Genomic DNA, 25,000 nt, shown 5'->3' with positions numbered 1-25,000 from the left:
GAGTACCTGGAGGGAACCCACGCATTCACGGGGAGAACATGCAAACTCCACACAGAAAGATCCTCAGCCTGGAATTGAACCCAGGACTGTAGGACCTTCGTATTGTGAGGCAGACGCACTAACCCCTCTGCCACCGTGAAGCCTTATTTGGTTTTGTTTTCATGTTAAATATTAGGGCGGTATAGCTCGGTTGGTAGAGCGGCCGTGCCAGCAACTTGAGGGTTGCAGGTTCGATCCCCGCTTCCGCCATCCTAGTCACTGCTGTTGTGTCCTTGGGCAAGACACTTTACCTGCCTGCTCCCAGTGCCACCCACACTGGTTTAAATGTAACTTAGATATTTGGTTTCACCATGTAAAGCGTTTTGAGTCACAAGAGAAAAAGCGCTATATAAATATAAATTCACTTCAAATTCACTTCACAAATCATGTGCAATGCCTGCCTCATTCTCGGCATCTTGGGTCCGTCACAAACAAACTCTGACATGTTTGGGGTCATTGCCATGTTGGAACACCCAACTGTGCCAAAGACCCAACCTCCGTGTTGATGATTATAGGTTGTCCTGAAGAATTTGCAGGTAATCTTCCTTTTTTCATTGTCCCATTTACTCTCTGTAAAGCACCAATTTCATTGGCAGCAAAACAGACCCAGAGCATAATACTACCACCACCATGCTTGACGGTAAGCATGGTGTTTCTGAGATTAAATATTGGATTGTAAGGCGCATTAAAGGGGTCATATTATGATTTTCTTTTTTTTTCCATTGTGGTCTACATAAAGTTGTAATGGTGTTTCTTTGTGAAGTGAAGTGAATTATATTTATATAGCGCTTTTTCTCTAGTGACTCAAAGTGCTTTACATAGTGAAACCCAATATCTAAGTTACATTTAAACCAGTGTGTGTGGCACTGGGAGAAGGTGGGTAAAGTGTCTTGCCCAAGGACACAACAGCAGAGACTAGGATGGCAGAAGCGGGAATCGAACCTGCAACCCTCAAGTTGCTGGCACGCCCACTCTACCAACCGAGCTAAACCGCCCCTTTGGTCAAAATGTTGCATAGATTATGTTTTACAGATCATCTTCACGTCATTATCTTCAGGATTTGTCTTATTTTTTTTGGCATTATATTGCGAGATAATCCCGAGACTCTCGGGAACTATGGACATTTTGACTGGTAAAAACAGTGAACTTTTACTCACTGAATGAAATCTTCAAGCAGGTTGCATGTGACATCATGAAAAAATCAATAGTTTTGTTGGTCCTGCGTTGAACAATAACCCCCAAACAGTCTACAGGTCTTGACATCATAAAACATCTTGAGTAAGACATCATTAAAAATCAATAGGTTTCTGGGCCCGACTGATCAATAATCTGGGCAAAAAATTAAGACTTTTATGGACATAAATGCACTTTTCACAGACGGGTTGCAACTGTAATTAAAAATCAATACTTTCATCGAACAACAACGCCTAAAAGCTTGGTGATCGCATGAACATTGATACTAAGAAGAACACAGATGGAAAAGTGAGCCTTTGAATAAAATTGCAGATACTTCAAACACTTTGTGTATGACACCATTCAAAATCAATAATCTTGCTTTGAAGCTTAATAAAATTATGATTTCATCAAAACTGGGACTAATTAGAGCACCGGCACTAAAGAAAATGTATTAGGTGCGGCAATTGAAAAGCAATAGGTTTTTTTTTTTTGGCATTATATCGTGGGATAATCCCTAGACTCTAGGGAACTATGGACATTTTGATTGGTAAAAACAGTGAAAATTGACTTACTGAGTTAAATCTTCAAGCAGGTTGAATGTGACATCATCAAGAAATCAATAGTTTTGTTGGTCCTGGATTGAACAATAACCCCAAACAGGTTACAGCAGGGGTTTCAAACTCATTTTAGCTCAGGAGCCGCATGGAGGAAAATATGTGCACACACGGGGCCAGACTATCAAAATCACGGCATTATAAGCGATGAATTGAATTGATTAACGTGGACCCCGACTTATACAAGTTGAAAAACTTATTCGGGTGTTACCATTTAGTGGTCAATTGTACGGAATATGTACTGAACTGTGCAATCTACTAATAAAAGTATCAATCAATCAATTAAAAAGGACAGGACCGCTTTGGCTGCTGCCCCCGCGACCCAAGCCCAGATAAGTGGTAAAAGATGGATGGATGGATTATTACACAGAGAAAAAGTTGTATACACATGTGTTTTACATCAGTCTCATAGTAATAACAGTTGTAAAGTGGCTTGAGCATTTTATAAGGACGCCTTGTTCCACCATGTTAAGACTCTAATGCAGGGATGTCATACTCAAATACAGAGTGGGCAAAAATTTTAAACTGAACAGAGCCGCGGGCCAAGGTTGAACAAATTAACCTTTTAATAGGGACCCAAACAAGTTCTGCATTGAATATTGAACAAGCAAGGCTTATATTACTTTATAGTGACATGCAAAATCAAGTTTCAAATAATAATAATAATAATAATAATTTAAAAATATCAATGGCATCCATCCATCCATCCATTTTCTACCGCTTATTCCCTTTCGGGATCGCGGGGGGCGCTGGCGCCTATCTCAGCTACAATCGGGCGGAAGGCGGGGTACACCCTGGACAAGTCGCCACCTCATCACAGGGCCAACACAGATAGACAGACAACATTCACACACTAGGGCCAATTTAGTGTTGCCAATCAACCTATCCCCAGGTGCACGTCTTTGGAAGTGGGAGGAAGCCGGAGTACCCGGAGGGAACCCACGCATTCACGGGGAGAACATGCAAACTCCACACAGAAAGATCCCGAGCCTGGATTTGAACCCAGGACTGCAGGACCTTTGTATTGTGAGGCAGACGCACTAACCCCTCTGCCACCGTGAAGCCCATATCAATGGCATATCAAATAAAATTTAAATACAACTTAAATGCGTTTTTTCCATGTGCAGCCTTCTGAGGTATATATCAAAATAAACTTTTTCCACAGGCGAATAATACATTTGAAAATAAAATAACAATAACGAATGAATCAAACATGCAAGCCTTGAAGTAGCAAGATAAAGTGCATGAATAAAATGTTAATTATTGCTCAGTTTGCTAGACGTATTTGCTTTAACACTGAATATGGAACAAGCAATTCTTATATAACTTAATAGTGCAAAATCAACTTTCAAAAAACAAACAAACAAACATCAATGGTATATGAAATAAAATTACAATAAAAAAAATTAATGCCTCTTTTCTAATTGCAGCCTTCTGAGGTAAATATCAACATTAAGTTCTTCCACAGGCTAATAAATTTGAAAATAAAATAATAAGGTGGGTGGGGTTGGGGGGTGGGGTTTAGTGCTAGCAGGGGGTGTATATTCTAGCGTCCCGGAAGAGTTAGTGTTTCAAGGGGTTCTGGGTATATGTTCTGTTGTGTTTTTGTTGTGTTACGGTGCGGTTGTTCTCCCGAAATGTGTTTGTCATTGTTGTTTGGTGTGGGTTGACAGTGTGGCGCAAATTTGTAACAGTGTTAAAGTTGTTTATACGGCCACCCTCAGTGAGACCTGTATGGCTGTTGACCAAGTATGCGATGCATTCACTAATGTGTGTTTAAATACCACTTATAGTATGTGGCTTGGCCGGCACGCTGTTTGTATATAGGAAAAGTGGGCGTGACGAAAGGGTGGAGAGGATGCCAAAGGCAGTGCCTTTAAGGCACGCCCTTAACATTGTTGTCCGTGTGGAAATCGGAAGAAGTTCGGGAGAATGGTTGTCCTGAGAAATTTCCGGGAGGGGCACTGAACTTTTGGAGTCTCCCGGGAAAATCGGGAGTGTTGGCAAGTATGAGTATTAGCAATGAATGCGGTGTTACAGCAGCGGTGCTGCTGTATAGTACCGGCGGACCAGCTCTAATGTTCATTTTATATTGCCTCAAGGCCAAATTAAATTACAAGGTCGGGCCAAATTTGGCCCGCGGGCCAGAGTTTGACACCCATGCTCTAATGCATGGTGGATATAATGCAGTCATTGTATTGAAGTGGGAATAGCAAACTTCCTGTTGATTTTAGTTGGGGGCGGTCAGAGTATTAAATATAGGTCTCAGTGAGACCTACATAGTGTTTTTTGTTTCATGTTTATATGACATTCCTACTGGACGTTAGAGACAGTTTTGGCTGTGTTTTCTTCTTAGGGGGCGCTAGAGCGCAATTTTGAGTTTTGGGGTTTGGTTTTTTTGATTGGATCGCAATTTTCGCCAGTCCTGATGTGTGTGTCAAATTTGGTGAGTTTTATAGCATGTTAAGGGGGTCAAATTACAGCTCAAAGAGGCGGCGGTATAATAATAAAGAATAATAATAATAAAACCTTAGACATTCAATAGGGTCCTCTAATAAAGACACTTTCAGATTGTTTTCTTTTTTTGACCAAAAATAGAACAAATATTACAACAAAAATACAGAAAAAAAAAAAATGCCGGCAGCCGTAAAGTTTAGATCCATGAAGGAAAGAAGAAAGTTTGTAACTGAATAAGTTTACACATTCATAAAAATGTGTTTTCTTTTGGATTATTATTTTTTAATGAATTAAGTAACATTTATAACAACTTTTTTTTCCACAACACAATATAGAATGTGAGATATAACAGGATAATGCATACACTTATCATTTGTTTTCAAAACGGTTACAAAAAATGTGGGACACCAAACGTTTATTGTGGGACCCCATATTTATGACTTGATGGGGCCCCTGGTACCCCATTTTGAAGATTCCTAGCGCCAACACTGATGGAGTAATGGTGCGTGCAAAACAGCAGCAGGCGGCTGTGGCCTGCGGGCCGGTTCTAATACTAATCAAATATCCCAGGGACCATAGATGATTAAATTCCTTGACTTTGACACCACTGATCTACAAAGATACAAATAATTGCTATTGCGACATCCAGTGGACACATTAAGTACAGCTGTTCCTTTCATTCCAAAATTTCAGGTTAATTTTTATACTTAGCAAACTCATCCCGCGAGCCGGATAAAACCTGTTTGCGGGCCTGATTGACACCCCTGGTCTGCAGGTCTTGACATTGTAAACATATATATATATATATATATATATATAACCTGTTCCAGCTGGGTTATCCACTCACCAGCAGCTGCTTCGTAGCCGGCTTCGGCACATGCTCCGCCCACAGGCGACGTCTGGACCACGCCCCCTCCACACACATCATTAAAAATCATTAGGTTTCTGGGCCTGACCGATCAATAATTTGAGCAAAAAATTAAGACTTTTAAGAACATAAAAGCACTTTTCTCAGCCAGGTTGCAACTGTAATTAAAAACTAGAGATGTCCGATAATGTCTTTTTTGCCGATATCCAATTTTCCGATATTGTCCAACTCTTAATTACAGATTCCAATATCAACCGATACCGATACACACAGTCGTGGAATCAACACATTATTATGCCTCATTTTGTTGTGATGCCCTGCTGGATGCATTAAACAATGTCACAAGGTTTTCCAAAATAAATCCACTCAAGTTATGGAAAAAAATGCCAACATGGCACTGCCATATTTATTATGGAAGTCACAAAGTGTATTATTTCTTTATAACATGCCTCAAAACATCAGCTTGGGATTTGGGACATGCTCTCCCTGAGAAAGCATGAGGAGGTTGAGGTGGGCCGGGGTAGGGTGTAGCAAGGGGTGTATATTGTAGCGTCCCAGAAGAGTTAGGGCTGCAAGGGTTTCTGGGTATATGTTCAGTTGTGTTACGGTGCGGATCTTCTCCCGAAATGTGTTTGTCATTGTTGTTTGGTGTGGGTTCACAGTGTGGCGCGTATTTGTAACAGTGTTAAAGTTGTTTATTCGGCCAACCTCAGTGTGACCTGTATGGCTGTTGACCAAGTATGCCTTGCACTCGCTTGTGTCTGTAAAAAGCCGTAGATATTATGTGATTGGACCGGCACGCTCTTTACTTATCCCTACGTTTGTGTACCACTCCGCACAGGGGCATTTTAAAAATTCATACATTTTACTTTTAAAAACAGATAATTTCCGATATTAAATTTCAAAGCATTTATTGACCGATAATATATGTATATATATATATATATATATATATATATACATATATATATATATATATATATATATTAGGGCTGTGAATCTTTGGGTGTCCCACGATTCGATTCAATGTCAATTCTTGGGGTCACGATTCGATAATATATCGATATTGTTGGATTCGATTCGATTCTCGATTCAAAAACGATATTTTTCCGATTCAAAATGATTCTGTATTCATTCAATACATAGGATTTCAGCAGGATCTACCCCAGTCTGCTGACATGCAAACAGAGTAGTAGATTAAAAAAAAAAAAAGCGTTTATAATTGTAAAGGACAATGTTTTATCAACTGATTGCAATAATGTAAATGTTTTTTAACTATCAAACGAACCAAAAATATGACTTATTTTATCTTTGTGAAAATATTGGACACAGTGTGTTGTCAAGCTTATGAGATGCGATGCAAGTGTAAGCCATCCATCCATCCATTTTCTACCGCTTATTCCCTTTCGGGGTCGCGGGGGGCGCTGGCGCCTATCTCAGCTACAATCGGGCGGAAGGCGGGGTACACCCTGGACAAGTCGCCACCTCATCGCAGGGCCAACACAGGTAGTGACACTATTGTTCTTTTTGTTTAATTTTTATAAATGTCTAATGATAATGTCAATGAGGGATTTTTAATCCCTGCTATGTTGAAATTATAACAAATTTTGATACTGTTGTTGATAATATTAATTTTTGTTTCACTACTTTTGGTTTGTTCTGTGTCTCCTTTCAATTGCTCTGTTTATTGCAGTTCTGAGTGTTGCTGGGTCAGGTTTGGTTTTGGGATTGGATTGCATTGTTATGGTATTGCTGTGTCGTGGTTTGTTGGATTGAATAAAAAAATAACATAAAAAAGTAAAAAAAATAAAAAAAATAGATTTTTAAAAAATTAGAAACATATTCGATTCGATTCATATTCGAATGTATTTTTTCCCACACCCCTAATATATATATATGTATATATTTAAAAAAAAAAAAAAACATTTCTTGCTCTTTCATTGAACAACAATGCCTAAAACCTTGGGTATTACATGGAAATGATGTGCTTTAATTTTTTTTTTTACAGAAGTCACCTTCTGGTTTTCTGTGTGATATTAAAAATAAACTGGGATTTCAAGAAAGTCTCACTTTTCATGGATTTTCAAAGTAGGTCTGTTATTCCGTTGCTGAGAACACATTCAAAGGCACAAACTAAAAAAATAAAAAAAAAGCTCCTTTTTTTCTCCACTTCTCCACTTTTTTTTACGCCCCCTTTTGCTACCGGAGCTAAAACCACCTTATGCAGCCTGTCAGTGAGCCGGTGGCAGACCGGAGGGTGAAAAATGAGAATATGTCGCATAAAGCATCAAAGTGTCAACGTTTGATGGAGTCGCCACACAGGGGGGTTAGCTAACAATGCTTGTCAGTGATCGATGGCTTCAGCCGCCTGCTAGGCTTTAATGAAGAAAAGCTGCAAGGAGTCCTTTTTGGACTTAGGCTAAAAAGGCGGAATTAGAAGTGGATGTTTTTAGTATTGATTAATGAACTTACCGGCGAGGCAGTGGACTTGGTTGATTTGTAATTTTCCATCCCTTCCACTCCTGTGACTTTTCCAATATTTACCATGTATACATTATTCATAGAACCCCCCCACCCCCCTTTCACTTTTATCCAATTATATGAAGTTGGCTGCATTAAGTATTCACGCTTAGTGGCTGGGCCAAACTGCAAATGACATATTGTGTGATATGATCTCCAGTGGTGCTCAGTCATTGGATATTGACTGGCAGGGTGACAGATTCCATAATGACAACTAATTGCACCTTAATGTCGCCCCGGTTATTCCCGCCGTTATGCAGTCAAGTAAAAAGCACACAAACATCGCTGGTAGAATGGATCGTTTTTTTTTTACTTTACTTTGTATGAAAGTGTTTCTCATTGATAAGATACAAATCCCGTTTCCATATAGTTGGGAAATACAATGATTTGCAGATCCTTTTCAACCCATATTCAGTTGAATGCACTACAAAGACAACATATTTGATGTTCAAACTCATAAACTTTATTTTTTTTGAGTGTGCAAAAACCGCAATGTCCCTATTGGTACATTGGGACAGAGGACCCTATTATATTTTTAGGATTTTATTATTATTATATCTTTATTATAAAATATTAAATGTATATTTAACATAATAGATCTTTACAATTTTGTTATATTAGATTTTCAGTGTTATTGTGGGTTCTTCCGAGGATGTTGTAGTCGTAATGATTTGTGCAGTCCTTTGAGACATTTGTGATTTGGGGCTATATAAATAAACATTGATTGATTGATTGATTGATACATGTTAGATGTATATATATTGAAAAGTCATTAAAATTGCTACATTGGGTTAAAAATCCCCTTTTTAGGTCACTCACTCATCAGCAGTTAAGAGCACCAATCTTCTTCTGCCAGTGTTCACATTAAAATTGCACCACGGTTGTTAAAAAACAAACACCGAATTACGGCGATTATAAACATTCATCATCACTGCCGTTGCCCGGAATAATTTCCCATTCTTTTACTCTGTCTTCCCGTTTTTGTTACATGTCTTTCCTGCAAACGCCGGCTAATTATCCCATTTATTGTCGAAGCCAAACAGCGCGGCAGCCTCAGAAATTGCCGGCCTGCTGTGTCATGGATGTATTGTGCCTTGTTTTCCGCTACTCGGGGCAAAGAAAGATTGCGAGATTGCTGATGATTCCTTCATGCCGGCATGCTAAAGCACAATTATTATTATCTCCTTGCAGCCGTGGCGTGTACTTTTTATCGTTTTTTTTTTTTTTTTTTTTTAATAATCAAATCCCTGGAAGATGAACCGCGATTGTTTTCACGTGGAGGAGAAGATGTTGGAAGATAGGCAGCATCTGCAGACATTTGCCTGAGGCTGCATTTACACTGCAGGTCTTTGTACCCAATTATGATCCATAGCATCTGTTTGATTTTCCCATATTTTACAGTATGTATGTCTATTTACGTCTGCTTTTCAAGTGACATACTCTGTTCTCATCACATATGCTCATAGCAGCAGAAAGGGAAGTAAAACAAAACACAGTAAAGGGACTAAGATGTCAGTCTTTGTTTACCTTTTTTGCTGTATTGAGCTGATTATAAGACAACACCTTCTTTAAAAGACCTGTTCCTGGTTAAGTGTCGTGTGTCTGGTGCGTGAGAGACAGGGGAAAATATCATATATATATATATATATATATATATATATATATATATTGGAGGCCAAAAGTTTGGACATACCTTCTCCTAATTCAATGCATTTTCTTTATTTCCATGACTATTTACATTGTAGATTGTCACTGAAGGCATCAAAACTATGAATGAACACATGTGGAGTTATGTACTTAACAAAAAAAAGGTAAAATAACTGAAAACGTGTTTTATATGCCTGTTTTTTTTCAAAATAGCCACCCTTTAGTCTGATTACATTTTTGCACACTCTTTGCATTATCTGGATGAGCTTCAAGAGGTAGTCACCTGAAATGGTTTTCACTTCAAAGGTGTGCTTGAAGCTCATCCAGAGAATGCTAATAGTGTGCTCAAAAACGGCCACAAGTTGGTTGGTCATATATAACAGTGGTCTCCAACCACAGGGCCGCAGAATAATTTTTTATTAATTTTTATTTAAAAAAAAAAGTAAATCAAAAAAATATATATATATATTTCTATTTTTATTTTTTTATTAAATTAATATAAAAAACACAATATACACTTACAATTAGTGCACCAACCACAAAAACCTCCCTTTTTCATTACAAAAACGTCCCTTTTTCATGTCAAAGAAAAAAAAAAAAAAAATATATATATATATATATATATATATATATATATAGATATGTGTGTGTGTTAATGTGTGTGTGGAGGGGGTTGTGGCCTGCGGGCCTGCCGCGGAGCGGGGTCTGTAAGGACCGGTCTCGAAGTCAGCGGCAGGTGAATAGATTGCCCAGCTGGAGTTTGTTATCTAATCACCTGTCGCCCTTATTAGCAGCAGCCGGAACGAGACACGTGGTTGGAGTTGGGAGTTGGAGCAGAGCGAAACACATGCAGGAGAGCGGAGCGAGACACACACACACACACACACACACACACACACAAAGCCAGGAAGCATAGACACGCTGGACTGAAAAGTCCTAGAATATATATTGCTCAACCTAGACTTGTGTGGTAAAAAGGGGACATTATATATATATATATATATATATATATATATATATCTTCAAAACCAGAATATAAGACAACCCATCCTATTTAAAACATATTTCAAAGGATAAATATTTAGTCATATATTCAAAATCAGTAGTAGACTTTTAACCTCAGAGCTTCGGCATTCATTTATTTACCACAGCTGTGTTGTCAGGGGGTTTGTTTTCCATAATGACCCATATGCAAGACCTTTGCAATGTATAACTTCTTTTTTAAAGACCGTCTCATGGACAAATGGCACATCCACACCTATAATGCACACATTGGGGCCAACCAACCCTGCGTAAAAGCAACCCGTCCTTATTAGACTGTTGCCGAGGGAATTAATGACATCTTGTTTATTTGAGATGTTCCAATCAAGGTTTTATGCTGCTGATTCTGACACCAATCAGCCATGAGTGAGATTAGCATACGAGATACTTATACCGATCACATGTATCAACTGCATTTTTTTCCCCCATTTATCCATAGCAGGTCCGAGTGTAGTGGATGGGAGGTGTTGTCCATAATGGATAGGAGTTTTGCTAGACTTCCTCTGCCAGAGAGACTAGCTGTGGTTAGAAAAATAGTGACAGAGAATAGAACAAAGATGGACATTTCAACCCTTAACTCAACAATGAGTAGATGAGTGTGTTATGTGTGTGTATATGTGTAAATAAATGAACACTGAAATTCAAGTATTTATCTTATTTATATATATAGCTAGAATTCACTGAAAGTCAAGTATTATATATATATGTATATATATATATATATATATATATATATATATATATATATATATATATGATGGATAATATATATATATATATAATATATATGATGGATAATATATATATATCCATCCATCATCTTTCGCTTATCCGAGGTCGGGTCGCGGGGGCAACAGCCTAAGCAGGAAAACCCAGACTTCCCTCTCCCCAGCCACTTTGTCTAACTCTTCCCGGGGGATCCCGAGGCGTTCCCAGGCCAGCCGGGAGACATAGTCTTCCCAACGTGTCCTGGGTCTTCCCCGTGGCCTCCTACCGGTTGGACGTGCCCTAAACACCTCCCTAGGGAGGCGTTCGGGTGGCATCCTGACCAGATGCCCGAACCACCTCATCTGGCTCCTCTCGATGTGAAGGAGCAGCGGCTTTACTTTGAGTTCTTCCCGGATGGCAGAGCTTCTCACCCTATCTCTAAGGGAGAGCCCCGCCACACGGCGGAGGAAACTCATTTTAGGCCGCTTGTACCCGTGATCTTATCCTTTCCGTCATAACCCAAAGCTCATGACCATAGGTGAGGATGGGAACGTAGATCGACCGGTAAATTGAGAGCTTTGCCTTCCGGCTCAGCTCCTTCTTTACCAGAACGGATCGGTACAACGTCCGCATTACTGAAGACGCCGCACCGATCCGCCTGTCGATCTCACAATCCACTCTTCCCTCACTCGTGAACAAGACTCCTACGTACTTGAACTCCTCCACTTGGGGCAGGGTCTCCTCCCCAACCCGGAGATGGCATTCCACCCTTTTCCGGGCGAGAACCATGGACTCTGACTTGGAGGTGCTGATTCTCATTCCGGTGGCTTCACACTCAGCTGCGAACCGATCCAGCGAGAGCTGAAGATCCCGGTCAGATGAAGCCATCAGGACCACATCATCTGCAAAAAGCAGAGACCTAATCCTGCGGTTACCAAACCGGAACCCCTCAACGCCTTGACTGCGCCTAGAAATTCTGTCCATAAAAGTTATGAACAGAATCGGTGACAAAGGACAGCCTTGGCGGAGACCAACCCTCACTGGAAATGTGTTCGACTTACTGCCGGCAATGCGGACCAAGCTCTGGCACTGATCGTACAGGGAGCGGACCGCCACAATCCGATACCCCATACTCTCTGAGCACTCCCCACAGGACTTCCCGAGGAACACGGTCGAATGCCTTCTCCAAGTCCACAAAGCACATGTAGACTGGTTGGGCAAACTCCCATGCACCCTCAAGAACCCTGCCGAGAGTATAGAGCTGGTCCACAGTTCCACGACCAGGATGAAAACCACACTGTTCCTCCTGAATCCGAGGTTCGACTATCCGGCGTAGCCTCCTCTCCAGTACACCTGAATAAACCTTACCGGGAAGGCTGAGGAGTGTGATCCCACGATAGTTGGAACACACCCTCCGGTCCCCTTTCTTAAAGAGAGGAACCACCACCCCGGTCTGCCAATCCAGAGGTACCGCCCCCGATGTCCACGCGATGCTGCAAAGTCTATATATATATATATATATATATATATATATATATATATATATATATATATATACATATATAAAATATTTGACTCCTAACCATGCCCCAAACCACGCCCTGCTTCCAACCACGCCCCACGCTCCACCCCCGACCACGCCACCCCATCCTACACTTTCAGAAATCGGAGGTCTCAAGGTTGGCAAGTCTGATTACGAGCAACCACATGACAGTACGTGTTCGGTCTCTTACTTTCCGACATCTCGCTGCTAATCAGCATGCCGCCGCCCTCTGACCCGCACAGCACTGGCACCCTGCGGAGACGAGCGCACAACTTCAAATACAGTTGTTATCCCAAGAGGACGCCAAGGGCACGTCCCTCCTCCCCCTGCTTTCCGCTCGGAAACATTGGATTTTTTTTCTACCAAAAAGACTTACAAAGTGGTCGTCATTCTGCCACACACCGACGACAAAACACACGCCCCATGGGCCTGAAGTCCTGCTTTTAGTCTATAATCGTTTCTTTTCTGTCCCCTCAACACCCACTCTCAGACAAAAATGACCCCCTTTGTCCCACTAAATGTTATTTTTCTTGTGCATCATAATATTGTCCTCATTTTGTAAACACATTTTCATAGGTGCCCCTGATCAAACAGAAGAGGCTGCAGCTCTGTATGAAGCTCAGGGATATTAAGCATATTTGTGGATTTATCAAGCTTTTGCAAAGAGAAAGAGGGACCTCTAGTGGTCGCTTAGGTTGGTGCACCTCTCCCATGAAACGACACACTGTATATTATATGCTCATTTAAAAAACTTTAAATAAAATGAACATAAACACAACATTTTTGTAAAATATATTGTACATACCTATAAAAGTGATTATTATATGCATTAATAATTTAATACAATTAAATATGCAAAGTAAAAATAGTGAAAATAAGTCAAATAAATGAATTGAAAATCACATCTATCTTTTAAGATGAACACTTAAGTACAATTTGTATAATAATGAAATTGTAAATTATAAATAATGAAAAAATATAATATTTTTTGACATTCAACCCCAGATACCGTAATTATTTTAATTAATTATTTCGATGCAATGCGTAACACGGTGGTCGGCAACGCGTGGCTTTATTTTTGGTTTTAGTATGGTTTCTGTAGGAGGACAAACATGACATAAACCTTCCTAAATTGTTAGAAATCCCACTGTTTGTGTTAAAGAGGTTGTGAGTTCAAACCCCGGCCAAGTCATACCAAAGACTATAAAAAACGGGACCCGTTACCTCCCTGCTTGGCACTTGGCATCAAGGGTTGGAATTGGGGGTTAAATCACCAACAATGATTCCCGGGCGCGGCCACCGATGCTGCTCACTGCTCCCCTCGACTCCCAGGGGGTGATCAAGGGTGATGGGTCGAATGCAGAAAATAATTTTGCCACACCTCGTGTGTGTGTGTGACAATCATCCATCCATCCATCCATCATCTTCCGCTTATCCGAGGTCGGGTCGCGGGGGCAACAGCCTAAGCAGGGAAATCCAGACTTCCCTCTCCCCAGCCACTTCGTCTAGCTCTTCCCGGGGGATCCCGAGGCGTTCCCAGGCCAGCCGGGAGACATAGTCTTCCCAACGTGTCCTGGGTCTTCCCCGTGGCCTCCTACCGGTTGGACGTGCCCTAAACACCTCCCTAGGGAGGCGTTCGGGTGGCATCCTGACCAGATGCCCGAACCACCTCATCTGGCTCCTCTCGATGTGACAATCATTGGTACTTTAACTTAACATGCTTCGGTGATGAGAGTATTTGGTGCGCGACATTTCGTCCTAATTTCAGAAGTCCTTGAACGCACCGTAGTTTGTTTACCTGTACAACTTTAATTGATGCTGCCAAAGAAAGACGCAATTTATGCCAACCGGCATAGCTCGGTTGGTAGAGCGGCCGTGCCAGCAACTTGAGGGTTGCAGGTTCGATTCCCGCTTCCGCCATCCTAGTCACTGCCGTTGTGTCTTTGGGCAAGACACTTTACCCACCTGCTCCCAGTGCCACCCACACTGGTTTAAATGTAACTTAGATATTGGGTTTCACTATGTAAAGCGCTTTGAGTCACTAGAGAAAAGAGCTATATAATTCACTTCACTCCTTTTTTTTTAATATTTGTCCATCAAATGTTTAATGCTGTGCATAAATCCACAAAGGTGAGCTTTATCAGGCATGTTTGGTCAATCCATGATTGCAAGCTAATCAATGCTAACATGCTATTTAGAATAGCTTTATGTACATATTGCATCATTATGCCTCGTATTTTAGGCATATTTGAGTTCATTTTATTTGTAGTTTACGTTTTCTTCAACTTAACGATTCTAAGCCAGTCATTTCCAGGAGTTATCTCACCCTCTGAGAAACCTTCGTTTTAGTAATGTTTACATTTTTGTAAAGATGTGTAGAATAAATATTACATTTCAACATTTTCTTTCAACGAAGATTCGCGACAGCCTGCGACACATAGTCATTTTGATAGTAGGCTATTACAGCTAATATAGACACTTACATCATGTGTTGCCTTCATTATAAAACTTATATAAGGCTTTACATTTTTGGTTGATTGTTGGTCCAATATGGCTCTTTGTATATTTTGGGTTGCCAACCCTTGGCGTAACAGTTTATTATATGTTCTTGTTAAACTGCATTGTACTCACTTTCTGAATTATCTACTGTATATTAATAATATACTTAGACTAAAGACATACACTTGTAACGAACTTAATGTCCAATAATTTCTACAACTCTTATTTTTTTGTGATAGAGTGATTGGAGCACATATTTATTGGTCACAAAAAACATTCATGAAGTTTGGTTCTTTTATGAATTTATTATGGGTCTACTGAAAATGTGACCAAATCTGCTGGGTCAAAAGTATACATACCGCAATGTTAATATTTGTTTACATGTCCCTTGGCAAGTTTCACTGCAATAAGTTGCTTTTGGTAGCCATAAATAAGCTTCTGGCTAATTTTTTCCACAAAATCGGTGAAGTTCAGCTAATTGTGTCGGTTTTTTGAGATGGACTTGTTTCTTCAGCATTGTCCACACGTTTAAGTCAGGACTTTGGGAATGCCATTCCAAAACTTTAATTCTAGCCTGATTTAGCCAATCTTTTACCACTTTTGACGTGTGTTTGGGGTCATTGTCCTGTTGGAACACCCAACTGCGTCCAAGACCCAACCTTTCGTTGTCCTGAAGAATTTGGAGGTAATCATCCTTTTTCATAGTCCCATTTACTCTCTGTAAAGCACCAGTTCCATTCGCAGCAAAACAGGCCCTGAACATAATATTACCACCACCATGCTTGACGGTAGGTGTGGTGTTCCTGGGATTAAAGGCCTCACCTTTTCTCTTTGCCAGAAGCTTGTAGATGGCTACCAAAAGCGCCTTATTGCAGCGAAACTTGCCAAGGGACATGTAAACAAATATTAACATTGCTGTATGTATACTTTTGACCCAGCAGAATTGCTCACATTTTCAGTAGACCCATAATAAATTCATAAAAGAACCAAATTTCATGAATGTGTTTTTGTGACCAACAGGCATGTGCTCCAATCACTCTATCACAAAAAAATAGGAGTTGTAGAAATTATTGGAAACTCAAGAAAGCCATGACATTATGTTTTGATCACGACTATAGCAAATTGATGATGGATAATAGTATTATAATGAATACTACTACTAAATACTATGTGCTATATGTCTTATTATTTGTAGAGCACTTATGAAGACATTGTAACACACATTGTGTTTCTAATTATTTAAGTTTTGTATTTTAAAGACAATAATCATCACATGCTTGTTTAATTCCATTGTGGTCACTAAATATGTCCATAGTATTTTATTTATGCATTTTTCTTTGCTTGGTAGAAATTAGTTTAGTTTATTAAGGATCCCCATTAGTCTACACCGCAGTAGAGACTGGTTTTTCCTGGGGTCCAGGCAAAAAACATCATACAATCACAAAACAAAAGATTAAAATGCAGTACAACATGATCCAATAATAAAATGTCATAATACAAAAATAGAACCAAAAAAATAACTTATGTTACATAATAATTTTCATACCAAAGATAAAAATAGCAATATAAAAATCCATCCATCCTTCTTTTTCTACCGCTTATTCCCTTTTGGGGGCGCTGGTGCCTACCTCAGCTACAATCGGGCGGAAGGCACCGTACACCCTGGACAAGTCGCCACCTCATCAAATCGATATATATATTTTTTGAAAAATAAAACAAAGAACGAATGGCCTAAAATATATACATTAGTGTACCGAAGACAAACAATAAGTGACAAAAAAGTACTATCCATCCATTTTCTACTGCTTATCCCATAATTAATAAAATACTTGATAGTCAATAAAAACAGTCATGACATTAAAGGGGAACATTATCACAATTTCAAAAGGGTTAAAAACAATAAAAATCATTTCCCAGTGGCTTGTTTTATTTTTCGAAGTTTTTTTCAAAATTTTACACCTCCCGGAATATTACTAAAAAAAAGCTTTAAAGTTCTTGATTTTCGCTATTTGCGATGCGACTGTCCATTTCCCTGTGACGTCATACATTGCTGCCAATACAAACAACATGGCGGTTACCACAGCAAGATATAGCGACATTAGCTCGGATTCAGACTCGGATTTCAGCGGCTTAAGCGATTCAACAGATTACGCATGTATTGAAACAGATGGTCGGAGTATGGAGACAGATAGCGAAAACGAAATTGAAGAAGACATTGAAGCTATTGAGCGAATAGCTATTGACCCTATTCGGCCGTAGCATGGGTGTACCTAATGGAGTGGCCCATAGCATGGCTGCCTTATTAGCATCGCCGGTAAAATGTGCAGACCAAACGATCAGGACTTTCGCATCTTGTGACACTGGAGCAACTTAAATCCGTCGATTGGTAAGTGTTTGTTTCGCATTAAATGTGGGTATCTAGTTTCAAATGTACATACAGCTAGCATAAGTAGCATGTTAGCATCGATTAGCTGGCAGTCATGCTGCGACCAAATATGTCTGATTAGCACATAAGTCAACAACATCGACAAAACTCACCTTTCTGATTTCGTTGACTTAATCGTTGCAAATGCATCTGCAGGTTATCCATACATCTCTGTGCCATGTCTGTCTTAGCATCGCCGGTAAAATGTGCGGACACTCTGGCACATTCAATGGGTGTCTGGCGGCAGATTTCTTGCCAGTGGTGCAACTTGAATCCCTCCCTGTTAGTGTTGTTACACCCTCCGACAACACACCGACGAGGCATGATGTCTCCAAGGTTCCAAAAAATAGTCGAAAAAACGGAAAATAACAGAGCTGAGACCCGGTGATTATAATGTGAAAATGAAAATGGCGGCTGTATTACCTCGGTGACGTCACGTTCTGACGTCATCGCTAAAAGACCGATAAACAGAAAGGCGTTTAATTTGCCAAAATTCACCCATTTAGAGTTTGGAAATCGGTTAAAAAAAGACATGGTCTTTTTTTCTGCAACATCAAGGTATATATTGACGCTTGCATAGGTTTGGTGATAATGTTCCCCTTTAAGTCCAATCTAGAATCTAAAAATTGCATGGTGCTATTGCTACACATGCTCCATTTTAGTAATCATAAATACGGTATGATAAACATTCAACTACAACAACAAAAATACCACTTGGCGTCGTTAAATATTCCGTTTGTGTCGCTCATTAGCAGATGAGACAGAAGAGACACCCGTTCGCACAATGACTTCATTGTGCCGCCTTGTGCCGAGGATTTGCATGTGTATGGAGTACTTAGTTACTTTGGGAATTGGAAGGTCTTTGTCACCGTGAAGGTCCACAGTGGCAGCTTCCACGTGGACGCCGGACGGCTTACAATAGCAATAACGCCAAGAGATCCGGGCATTGTGGTAAAGACCTGTTGACGCTGAATTGTATTAGGATGTGGCGTGTGATCCCGCTCGGGACTTCGCCGTGTAAACACCAACTATTGTTCCACTGCATCAACAGAAGAGTCGGGGCAGCGAATAACAATGTCATGTAAGACAATTTGTCTAGTCAGGCATGGATTTGTGGACGTATTCGTTTCATCTGGAGCCAGGAGATATTTAAAGGCCTGCTGAAACCCACTACTACCGACCACGCAGTCTGATAGTTTATATATCAACGATGCATCGTCTCTTTTCATCGCATAAAACCACAGTATTCTGGACTTCTGTATTGCTGAATCTTTTGCACTTTGTTCTATGAATAATGGAGACGTCTAAGAAGAAAGCTGTAGGTGAGAAGCAGTGTATTGCGACCGCCTTTAGCAACACAAACACAGCCGGTGTTTCATTGTTTACATTCCAGAAAGATGACGGTGAAGCTTTACTATGGAACAGAGCGGTCAAGCGAACACGGTTGGATTGGACCACACACACAAAGTATAGTGTATTATGCAGCGATCATTGCGAAAGATCGTGTTTCGAAGAGGGTCCCTTGCGAAGGGCAGAGATGGGCATCGCCACCACCCGTCGACTGGTGCTGAAGAAAAGTGTGGGACCGACCATCAGGTTGTACATGTACGACCATATAATCTCACTAAAACACTAGTAACACAAAAGGGATTTTCCAGAATTATCCTAGTAAATTTGTCTGATAACATCTGAATCGCTCCCACTGTATAGTCTTTTTTTTCCTTCACTCTCACTTTCCTCATCCAGGAATCTTTCATCCTCGCTCAAATTAATGGGAAAATCGTCGCTTTCTCGGTCCGAATCGCTCTCGCTGCTGGTGGCCATGATTGTAAACACTGTTCAAATGTGAGGAGCTCCACAACCCGTGACGTCACGCGCACATCGTCTGCTACTTCCGGTACAGGCACGGCTTTTTGTATTTGTGACCAAAAGTTGCGAACTTTATCGTCGATGTTCTCTACTAAATACTTTCAGCAAAAATAGGGCAATATCGCGAAACGATCAAGTATGACACATAGCATGGACCTGCTATCCCCGTTTAAATAAGGATAGCTCATTTCAGTAGGCCTTTAAAGAGGACACGATGTATAAACTCAAAATCAGAAGTATTTATTCCCTATTGCAGGGCCATATTGGACCAAAAAAACACAAAAAATAATCTGTCTGGAGCTGCAAAAAGTTATGAGCCTTATGTAAGTGTTATAATGAAGGCAACACATTAAGTGTCTCAGTAAGTGAACAAATTATTTATATATCGATATATACATATAAAAAAATACTTGAAAATATATACACCCCCCCATCTCCCGAAGTCTGAGGTCTCAAGGTTGGCAAGTATGACTTGAACTTGGATCCAGTTTCAACTGGAACTTAGTTGCATGATTAGTTGCACGGCCGATTCTAAGCATATCGATACTAAACATTTCTTAATCACTCCATATTTCATTATCTTAATTATATCCCAACTTATTTAAAAAAAATGTATCCCATGTGCTTTAACTTCTCTTGACTATTATTCGTTATGATAACGCTTCAGACAGAAGGTTTGCCACCGACTCCCACGGCCGCGAGGAAGCTCGGTTTGTTGGGGGTTTAATGAGCACACGCGGGTCCTGAATGATACATGAGTAAATAAAAACACAAGGTGAGACAATCCCCTTATATGTTCTTGCACCACCTGTAATTTACACAAGCTTGTGTGAGTGACAGGAAGAAAAGCTCCCTTGCTCAACTGTATATTTTTGATTGCATGGTACAATGAACCAATGAGGACCAATATCATATTAAATACAGAACTGTGTACAATAAATTGGTGAAATTTTACAAAACTTTTTTTTTTTTTTTTGGTCAATTTTCAAAAAACAAAATGGTAATTTCAGCTTCACTGACAAAATAATTATGAACAAATAGGGGCCCGCTCCAAACTGTTCCTAAAAGGTTGGGAGGATGGGATTGTCTAACATGTTTTGGTATCCTGGAGCATTCAAAGTTCCTCTCACTGGAACTAAGAGGCCAAGCCCAACTCCTGAAAAACAACCCCACACCATAATTCCTCCTCCACCAAATTTCACACTCGGCACAATGCAGTCCGAAATATACCGTTCTCCTGGCAACCTCCAAACCCAGACTCGTCCATCAGCTTGCCAGATGGAAAAGCGTGATTCAGCATTCCAGAGAATGTGTCTCCACTGCATCAGATTTGGTGATGTATGGCTTAGAGGCAGCTGCTCGGCCATGGAAAACCATTCCATGAAACTCTCTGCGTACTGTACGTGGGCTAATTGGAAGGTCACATGAAGTTTGGAGCCCTGTAGCAACCGACTGTGCAGAAAGTCAGCGACCTCTTTGTACTATGCGCTTCACTTGTACTTCCGGTTTGAAGCACTAAACAGAAGGAAATACTGTAGACGTTCACCCCTCAGCACCTGCATCGGGCGAACCGGTCCAAAAGATGGCGCTATAGTACAAAAATTAACACACCTTTGCAGTTGTCTCTACTTGTGTTTTCCATCTATTTTCTATTTATTGTTCCTCTTATGGTCGCGGGGTACTGGAGCATTTCCCAGCTGCACTCGGGCGGAAGGTGGGGTACACCCTGGCAAGTCGCCTTCTCGTTGCATGCTCGTTTTTTTTTTAATGAAAACTATTTGTTGATCACAAAACAGTATGGCCACCAGCGAAGAAAAATTAAATTAGTTGCACCGTTTTATAAGCCACAGGGTTCAAAGCATAGAACAAAAAAGTAACGGCTTAAATTCCAGAATTAACCGTGCATATGTTCATTAATAAGTACTGTCCCTATTTTAAATAAAGAAGAGATACTTGTCCAGGGTGTACACCGCCTTCCGCCTGATCGTAGCTGAGATAGGCTACAGCGTCCCCTGCGACCCCGAAGGGAATAAGCGGTAGAAAATGGATGGATTGATGGATGGATAAATCTAAATCAATGAAAACAAATGTCTTATTATTACTTATATACTTCTAAGATGATACCCTTATGGAAATTGAAGTGGGGAAAAAAATTAACAGTAAATAGTGAAACAATTTCTTGTCCCTTTGTCAGAAACCCAAAAAAACAATTCCAGCTGTATATGAGACTTGTGTTAAAGGAATAACAAAATAATGAGTAATAAATCACCCTGGACAAGTCGCCACCTCATTGCAGACTTGTGTTTTATGAAAACTATTTGTTGATCACAAAACATTATGGCCACCAGCGAAGAAAAATCCATAAATTAGCCGCACCATTTTATAAACCACAGGGTGCAAAGCGTAGGGAAAAAAAAGTAGCGGCTTAAAGTCCAGAATTAACCATGCATTTGTTATTAATGTGTGCTGTCCCCATTTTATATAGGGAAGAAATACATCTAAATCAATGAAGACGAATGTCTTATTGATTACTTATGTACTTCAAAAACTAAATTGTACAAAATGAAGTGGGGAAAATAACTTGCAGTAAATAGTAAAACAATTTGGATATCACAAAACAATTTCTTGTCCATTTTTTTCAGAAAACCAAAGAGACAATTCCAACTTTATATGAGACTTAATACAAAATACAAACCAACCAATGACAACCAATGTCTTATTTCCTTAATTCCTTAAAAGTTCTGCAGATGAAAAATCAAATATTCATCACTAGTGGAGGATTAAAGTACAGCAAATGGTCAAAAATATATATATATATATAAAACACCCAATTTTTTCTTGATTATTCCCGACAAACAAAACGACAATTTCAGCTTCCATTGAGACTTGTTAAAAAAATGACAAAATAAATCAGATAAAAAAATGTAATGAAATATTTAACCAAAGTAGGCACATTTTATTCAATTGTTTTTCTTTTTTTTAATGACAACTTTATGACTCAAATTCAGGGTTAATATTTAAATCTATGTTCCTGGAAGTACGTACTTAAAGCGACACATGAAAATGTTGATCCTGCACGCCGATATAGACCCGACTTCCTTTCAATCAGTGCATTAAGCCCCCGTTATCTCTTCCCGCACCCTGCTTTGAGTCAGATGTACGTTGCCTCGCAGAAGGCTGGGTGGGAAAGCAATGAGAGAGAGGATGAAAAATGGATACCACAAAGAGTGAATCAAAGTCCCCAGAGTGTGCACGGCACGCGTTTCTCAGCCTTGTAGAAGTGGATTATTATGGGGAATAGTTTGCTGCTGCACACCCAGCTCCCAGAATGCAGCGGGACAACTCAAGTCTTTTTTTTTTTTTTGTCAGGGGGAAATGAAAGCCCAAAGCAGTTTATCTGCGGGACAAAAGTGGAGCATATAACACACACACACTATCCATTATGAGTGTTTATTTTCTGAAAGGGCCCCTCTCATATTTCACGGAGCGTTGATCAAAACAGTTTTGCATGAATGTTCTAGACGGTATCCTTTTTGTCCTTAAGCATGCTTTATTTTATGCTTAGCTCCAGAGTAATAAACATATTACTCCATTACCACTTATTTGCACGCACATAAAGCTGCACTCTAGAAGAGATTAGTATGCACCACAGGTTTAACTTTTTTTTTTTTTGTGCCAACCTCCTTTAGAGATAACAACTTCATTAAGGATTTCCCCCAGTTAGCCGATGGCCTCATGGTTCTTCCTCTACCTGTGGAGGAACAATGCAGAGGAGTGTTGTCGGAACCCCTGCCAAACCTGGACCTCCTCACAGGTGAGTTTTTTTTTTTTGCCACATCTTTGAAACTTCTCAACGTGTTTCACATTCAAAACCAAATTAATAATGAAAAAGAAGTTAGCCGTTGTTAGGACATACAAAGAATACCTTGCCTGACACTTTGATATTGGAAAGGAACATAAGCCCACTATCTGCATACCTGTCAGTTTCTGTAAAACATAACCAGCAACAAAAACAAAAGGACAAAATGTATGCAGTGTAGGCTCGATTTACAAACTTGAATGGTTTTTGAACCTGGTTTGTAAATAGAAAAGTTTGGACGGTGAAGCAGAGTTCTCAATAGGAAATAATGTAAACATGACAAATCGGTTCTAGTTTCAACTATATACATATCCCCACGACCCCAAAGGGAATAAGCAGTAGAAAAATAATAATAATAATACAATTTATACATGCATATATATATATATACGAATATATACACATATGTATATAAATACTTATAAATAATATGCATATATATATATATATATATATATATACGAGTATATACACATATGTATATAAATACTTATACACATATACATATAAATATATACATACATACACATATACATATGTATATCTCCCATCCTCCACAGTTATCTGCCCAAAAGAGTATGCAAGGGGAAGAATCAAGAACAATACATTGAATGAAGGTGCTTGCAACGTCCTGGGTCAATCTTCCAAATATCCCCTCGTGCCATAATATCACATAATCAGGTTGACCGTCGGCCCCCGTTCGTGCAAATGTCTCATTAAAGACAATACGGCGACTGACAAAGAAGCTCCGATTGGTCCCTTGAGATACTAGGTTTTTCTGTCTTATCTACGCGGTTATGTGGTAGTTGCTAGGTGCTGCCATGCGCGTAACAGCTTACTTACGGAACAAATTACAATATCGCATACACTAATGTAAAACATATCACCTAAGAACTCCAAATTAATTATCAGCTCAGTTTTGACCAAAATTGACTAACTGGGTTTTGCCTTTGGACGGGAGATAGTATATTAGGGGTGTGGGAAAAAAAAATCGATTCGAATTTGAATCGCGATTCTCACGTTGTGCGGTTCAGAATCGATTTCTCATTTTTACAAAATGAGAATACTATATATGATCGAAATTGTTTTTTAAAATCTAAAAACAGAAAGGAAAAAAAAAAAAAAAGAGTCCCGGATGAGGCATTTTTTAAATTATTTTAATATACAGTGAACATAAGTTGAAAATCGTTACAGTTTGAAATATACTGTTGTCCTTGGACAACACAAACTGTACTTTTACATAGTGTTTGATCATGTGTTGCTGTTTTTTCCTCAGTTGAATTCCATCCTGCAACTCCACCTCTGCTCCTTTATCCTTCCCATTAGCAAAATTGCTTTTTGCTTTTACTAAAATTGGAATTTTATAAAACCTTAACCACCCACTTTCAACAATAATTACCAAATAAGCCTCAACATGCGGCCCATTATTTATACACAACCCAACACCAGTGAATTTGGCACGTGGTGTAAATCTTAAATAAAAACAGAATACAATGATTTGCAATTCCTTTCCAACGTATATTCAATTGAATAGACTGCAAAGACAAGATATGTAATGTTGGAACTTGTAAACCTTGTTATTTTTTGCAAATATTAGCTCATTAGGAATTTGATGCCTGCAACATGATTAAAAAAAGCTGGCACAAGTGGCAAAAAATACTGAGAATTTTGAGGAATGCTTATCAAACACTTATTTGGAACATCCCACAGGTGAACAGGTGAATTGGGAACAGGT

At 39.6% G+C, this 25,000-nt stretch overlaps 1 protein-coding gene across 2 annotated transcripts in view; it reads left to right on the top strand.

Moving 5' to 3' along the window:
- Window positions 1–25,000, top strand: part of LOC133536148 (astrotactin-2-like) — a 747,946-nt gene that overhangs the window by 482,661 nt on the left and 240,285 nt on the right. For both annotated transcript variants that reach the window (XM_061876407.1, XM_061876406.1), the window contains exon 14: window positions 23,096–23,220. In XM_061876407.1, coding sequence (XP_061732391.1) covers window positions 23,096–23,220 — 125 coding nt within the window. The remainder of the gene's footprint in view (window positions 1–23,095; window positions 23,221–25,000) is intronic.

This window comes from Nerophis ophidion, linkage group LG17 (genome assembly GCF_033978795.1).
Source record: "Nerophis ophidion isolate RoL-2023_Sa linkage group LG17, RoL_Noph_v1.0, whole genome shotgun sequence".
Lineage (NCBI taxonomy): Eukaryota > Metazoa > Chordata > Actinopteri > Syngnathiformes > Syngnathidae > Nerophis > Nerophis ophidion.
Note: the sequence above shows the minus strand (reverse complement) of the source record. Positions and strands in the feature narration are given on the sequence as shown.